Source organism: Haliotis rufescens, unplaced genomic scaffold (genome assembly GCF_023055435.1).
Source record: "Haliotis rufescens isolate VD_foot unplaced genomic scaffold, xgHalRufe1.0.p SCAF_107, whole genome shotgun sequence".
NCBI classification, from domain to species: Eukaryota; Metazoa; Mollusca; class Gastropoda; order Lepetellida; family Haliotidae; genus Haliotis; species Haliotis rufescens.
The window spans coordinates 457528-464331 of NW_025963788.1; the positions used below are offsets into that span (position 1 = coordinate 457528).

At 39.9% G+C, this 6804-nt stretch overlaps 1 protein-coding gene across 2 annotated transcripts; it reads left to right on the forward strand.

Moving 5' to 3' along the window:
- Positions 1-2125: 2125 nt before the first annotated feature.
- Positions 2126-6532, forward strand: LOC125377931 (protein draper-like). 2 transcript variants are annotated; one of them, XM_048392043.1, is made up of 5 exons: positions 2126-2298; positions 2860-2919; positions 4192-4524; positions 4960-5068; positions 5879-6532. In XM_048392043.1, exons 2-5 carry the CDS (start codon positions 2868-2870, stop codon positions 6129-6131), a joined length of 747 nt encoding a protein of 248 aa, XP_048248000.1. In that variant the 5' UTR covers positions 2126-2298; positions 2860-2867; the 3' UTR covers positions 6132-6532. The 2 variants fall into 2 exon arrangements, with proteins under 2 accessions (XP_048248000.1, XP_048248001.1); XM_048392044.1 differs by having other exon boundaries at positions 4192-4422.
- Positions 6533-6804: the final 272 nt, after the last annotated feature.

Sequence of the window (6804 nt, forward strand, 5' to 3'; positions counted from 1 at the left end):
CCTACATATGACTACATTCATGTGTACCTAGATAGGACAACATGCATGTGTACCTAGACGCGACAACATTCATGTGAACCTAGACACGATAACATTCATGTGTACCTAGACACGACAACATTCATGTGTACCTAGACACGATAACATTCATGTGTACCTAGACACGATAACATCCATGTGTACCTAGACACGACAACATTCATCTGTACCTAGACACGATAACATTCATGTGTACCTAGACACGATAACATTCATGTGTACCTAGACACGATAACATTCATATGTACCTAGACACGACAACATTCATGTGTACCAAAATACAACAGTCATGTGTACCTAGACACGATAACATTCATGTGTACCTAGACACGACAACATTCATGTGTACCTAGACATGATACGATTCATGTGTACCTAGACACGATTACATTCATGTGTACCTAGACACGATAACATTCATGTCTACCTAGACACGATAACATTCATGTGTACCTAGACACGGTGACATTCATGTGTACCTAGACACGATAACATTCATGTGTACCCAGACACGACAACATCCATGTGTACCTAGACACGACAACATCCATGTGTAACTAGACAGGACAACATCCATGTGTACCTAGACACGATAACATCCATGTGTACCTAGACACGATAACATTCATGTGTACCTAGACACAACAACATCCATGTGTACCTAGACACGACAACATCCATGTGTACCTAGACACGATAACATTCATGTGTACATAGACACGATAACATTCATGTGTGCCTAGATACGACAACATCCATGTGCACCTAGACACGACAACATCCATGTGTACCTAGAAACGATAACATTCATGTGTACCTAGACACGATAACATTTATGTGTACCTAGACAACAACATTCATGTGTACCTAGACACGACAACATTCATGTGTTCCTAGACACAACAACATTCATGTGTACTTAGACACGACAACATCCATGTGTACCTAGACACGACAACATTCATGTGTACCAAAATACAAAAGTCATGTGTACCTAGACACAACAACATTAATGTGTACCTAGACACAACAACACTCATGTGTACTTAGACACGACAACATTCATGTGCACCTACATACGACAACATTCATGTGTACCTAGACACGATAACATTCATGTGTACCTAGACACGACAACATGCATGTGTACCTAGAAACGATGACATTCATGTGTACCTAGATACAACACCATTCATGTGTATCTAGACACGACAACATTCATGTGTACCTAGACACGACAACATTCATGTGTACTTAGACACGACAACATTCATGTGTACCTAGACACAACAACATTCATGTGTACCTAGACACGACAACATTCATGTGTACCTAGACACGACAACATTCATGTGTACCTAGACACAACACCATCCATGTGTACCTAGACACGATAACATTCATGTGTAACTAGACAATGCAACATTCATGTGTACCTAGACACGATAACATCCATGTGTACCTAGACACAATACATCCATGTGTACCTAGACATGACAACATTCATGTGTACCTAGACGCGACAACATTCATGTGTACCTTGACACGACAACAGTCATGTGTACCTAGACATGACAACATTCATGTGTACCTAGACACGACAACATTCATGTGTACCTAGACACGACAACATTCATGTGTACCTAGACACGATAACATTCATGTGTACCTAGACACGATAACATTCAGTGGATCGATGCTCATGATGTCAATCACTGGATTGTCTCGCCCAGAATCGATTATTTACAGACCACCGTCATATAGCTGGAATATTGCTGAGTGCGGCGTTAAAGCACAAACCAAACCAAAACCTTTATAATCATAACTGGTGTTGTCTTAACGTCCTCGATATTTTCACAGAAACATTTGCATTAAAATATATCAATCACACTTCTGAAATAACTGTTTTGTGCAAAGTTATTTCGAAGCAGCTCATTAACTTGAGACTGGATACCTTTATTATTTAATTGAATCACCAATGCATGTTGATATTATATGTGTCAGTATTCATTTTCGTCTTCCTTGTAACAAAAGGGGATGAGAGGGGGTGGGGTAGGGGTCGGGGTCTAGGGGGGATGGTGCGTATTGGGGCAGGGGGAGGCAATACTATCAACAGGAAGCGGAATGTGAGTAGGAAAGAAGACTGCTGGCCGTGTGACAACACATGGATCACAGCCCCCTCTGACATGATACAGATGGTTCATGGTTTACACACAGCTTGTCTGCAAATCATCGGAAAACATCAAGTCCTAACGTAGCGTAAGTATCTGCTGTTGATATTTATATTCATCATATAAATATGTTGAAGTTATTTTGGTTTTAAAATGTGCTGGATTCCATAATGAACTGTGTGCAATCCCTCTTTTTAGCATTATCAGCATTGTGGGGAGTATAGCATGCACGCCTTTCTGACGGCCAAAGTCCACAACTCTTTGATTTCTGAATTCCTATTGGATCCCTCCAGTCGTTGCATCAGACAATTGTTGTTTCATTGTGTTTACTAATGAGTAAAGTTTGTCACTTAAGTCCATAGAGGAAGCAAAAGTAATGCAAGTCCCCGTGGTTTTAGGATGGTGATGTACCTTCAGTTGCTGGCGATCTGCAACCTTTTCTTATCATCTATTGTGATATATAGTGATACATTTGTATATGCTAGTTTTAAATAACAATTAGTGATATGCTTGTTATTTAACTGTCCCATGTTGATAGGCTTTTATAGTTTAAATGCATGTGTTATTTATAACATTGCTAGTTACGATATGGCTGAAATACTGCCTCACATTATAACTTAATATTGTTTCACTTTCATATCTGTTTCAGTCAGTACAATGGTTTCCTTGGTGATGATATGGCTAGCATGCTTGGTAGTTGCCACTGGAGGTAAATCAAAGAGCTCTCGATAAGGAAAAGTTTTATTCCACACTGACAGGACGCAGGCTCATAAAACATGATTTTCGGGAGTAGTTGCAAATATGTCTAACAGATCATATTCTAATGTCACCGCATGCCAAATGCATATTGACAGTTTTTCTTGTAAGAGTACAATTATCAGTGTTTGACATGGTTTATGGTTTATGTTGAGTGGGATGTACATACAAAGGCGGTTCTATATATACTACTCAAAAGAAGTTAAGGATCACCCGATACTTTCATATTGGTAATGTTAATCTGTCATGGCATGAGAGATTAACTATTGTAATATGAAAGAATCAGGTGATCCTTAACTTCCTTTGAGTAGTATATGTAGTTCATACTCGCAGTTGGGACCAACTAACAGAAAATGAAACTCATCTCCTCTCACATTTAAATTACATTGCTTCATATTCTCAATTATCTAGCTATATTTATATGCCTTCCTACTTCAATTTTTAGTCTATGAGTGCTATGTCAAAATTGTGCTGTGCTTTTAAATGTAAATACGCTAAAATACCATTTAGATATTGCATTGATGAAGTGAGTGAGTGAGTGAGTTTGGTTTTACGCCGCTTTTAGCAATATTCCAGCAATATCATGGCGGGGGACACCAGAAATGGGCTTCACACATTGTACCCATGTCGGGAATCGAACCCGGGTCTTCGGCGTGACGAGCGAACGCTTTAACCACTAGGCTACCCGACCGCCCAACTATAATCAAGATCTATTATATAGTATTGATGAAGATGGTGTTGTGAGGTGAAAGGGGGGTTGGCATTGTATTGTAAATGTTTCTGCTCTAGTGAGTATACTGGACGTATGATTAATATACATGCGTAATACTTTATCCCATCTGCATCCAGGTCTTATGTAAATCCTATATGCAATCATCATATTTCTCATTTATTTTTTTAAGTCAAATCAACTGTATTGTGTCTCAAAGCCAAATCAGTCAGTACAAAGTTGTTTGGGTAGTATAAGTGTTCGCTGTCTTTCAGCGTCCCATCCTTTTGTATTTAGCTGTTCATGTATAATCAGTTTTATTCCATACACATGTAGGTGATTAACGTTCTGCTGATCTTTCATAGGAAGAACCCCCAGAATATGCATTTAGGTGCTCAGGAATACATAATCATGTAACTTATTTCACGTACGTAGGTATCTCCTAGTTTTGCTAAAGAGGAAACATATTTTCCAATTCGTGAAACCATCACATAACGACTGTGATCTAACTTTCAGCCATTCCATGCAAGGAAACCCATCACTGTTCAGAATGTGACAGAGAGTCCGGGGACTGCGTCACTGAGTGTGACACTGGATATTACGATCAACAATGCAAGTCTACCTGCAGCAAGAACTGTAGAAATAACAAATGTCTGATCTCAAGCCATGGTAGTGCCAACTGCACTAAGGGTTGTGTGCCAGGATACCACGGCATTGGCTGCAACATACCATGTGACAGTCCAGGAGGTAACTGTACACCATGTCCAGGTGGCTGTGATGGAGGATATTGTCAGCTGGACTCCTCCTGTGTGTCTGGATGTGTAGACTCCTACTACGGGTCTGACTGTGGTGAGAAATCGGATATTTTCGTACGTCTGGCTGTAATATCATGACTTCCCTAAGGGATGCTTTAGGCGTTTAGGTATATATCCAAACATGGCCATTTTATTATCATTAACATAGCTTGACGCGATGATATGTATTTAACATCATGAGAGAAGGTGGCCCTTTAAAGAAACCTATTCACAGGACATCACCAGTGAAGAACATATTGACAACAATGATCAATGTCCTCAGTCACGAACGTGTATTCATATTACTTTATACCTCATACATATTATAGTTATAGTGACATGTTTTGCACATGCGCTTTATCCCTGCAGTAAAAGTAATAATATACAAGTTCAGAATATGACATGATCAGTTATCCGTGGTTGGCTCTTCTTCACGCACTTGATGTAAGGAAATGAATCAAACTTTCACATCAACATTGTTCTTTGTCAGGTGGTAAAGTGAGACTACGTGTAGGGCTTGCCACATCAGCTTTCGGTTTCATGACTGTCATCTCCCTGGTTGTGTGCTGCAAGTACCGTCACCGCTTGAGAAAGGACAGGTGCGTGAGTCAGTGCATGAGTTTGTGAGTGAGTGAGTGAGTGAGTAGGTGGGTGGGTGCGTGCGTGCTTGCGTGACCGGACGGTCAATATGTGTACTACCATTCTGTGTACATGCTTTTATACTTCAGTGTAACTACATCTGATGTCTGCTCTACTGTATGAACACTGCCTCCTACCTGTATACGTATATAAATATATACTTGTCATCGATACTCTGTAGTTGAACCTACACCGAAACGCCGCTCCTAATTGTAATAAAGAAGTTGTCTATTCATATATTTTATCTTTACTTAGCATTGCAACTTCTAAATGGCTTCCAAAGACGCGCTGAGCACAGTCAGCGATGTTCCAACATTAAGAGTCACAGTTGGACCATGTGCCATACTCGTCGTATTAACTGACATGGAATCACCGTGGTCACTGCGACGTGGGGTGCTGTGTCTCAACTTACAACAGCCACTTGTTAACCAGTCCAAAATTCGAGTATTTGCATGTCACTGCCTGACACGCATGTTTGATGAACGCTAAAAAGTTCTTGCCTGTATTTTCCTAATTAAGAATATGAGCCTAAATATTACAACAGCAAAAACCCAGCAACAATGTATGTTTTGTGGCAGACATTTCCCGAAAAAAATCAAGTCGTTTTACAGCTAATAACCCCTACAATCAAATCAGTCATGTATCAAATATATTTGACCATGATTATTATTTAAACATGTATAACTTTGCAAATATGGACGCTTGGCTGATAGGTGTAAATGTGGGCCTACTGTTAATGTCATCAACATGCATTGTTTTTACTTTTACAGTGTTACCAAGACAAAGGATGTTGTGTGCGACTCTGTTGTCGAGAAGGACGATGCCCCTGTTGTGGAGCTGGAATGGTATTCTGAGATACCACTGAAAGACACGGCCATGACTTGTGGGTCACCTGATGGAAACTGTGGAAGAGGAAGTGCAGCTGGTGGTGGAGCGGATGATGTTTATGACGTTGTAGATGTAGACAAACGGAAATTTGCTGGTGATTTTGGCAATATTTACTCAAAATTGTCACATGCTTAGTAAATATTTTGTTTTGCAAAGGTCTTTCGTTAACTAATGACGCTGTCTATCCAGTATGCAATTCTTGAAAAGGACTTTCCCCTCCGAGATAAAGTGGACAGAGGATCTGCCCAGATTGTGGAATGTTGGTGGTTCGATACAAGCATTCAGCATTACGAGGAAAAGGGCTGGGATTCAGTATATTGTCTCTGAGGCTGCAATGTCCATGCTAAACTGTGCCATGGCATCTTAATGAGTTCCCGCTATAAAACTGGAATAGCTCGGGACACATGCATGCACATCGCTATGTAAGTGCAACTATCTTGAAAGTTAAACCATGTTTTACCTCAGCTTAGTTTGAACAGATATTTCATATTGTAGAATATAGTATGATGTGTGTAATTAGTATTCACAAAACTATATAAATGGAACCATTTCCAACCTTTTGCCTGTCCGTTTGTTTATATATGGAATGTTGTTATTTACTTGTACAATGAAGTTGTGTTCAACATAGTTACCTTTCACTATGCCATTCTGTATTCAGAATTGGTCACAATGATGCCTTGCATGCGAACAAGATGAAGATTAGATGTTCACGCTCTGTGATTAATTATTGATTGGTATTTTGAATGGCCATGGCCGTTGCTCGTGATTTCAATAAACGGTGTGACGGTTCAGTACCAGAGAAGCTGGA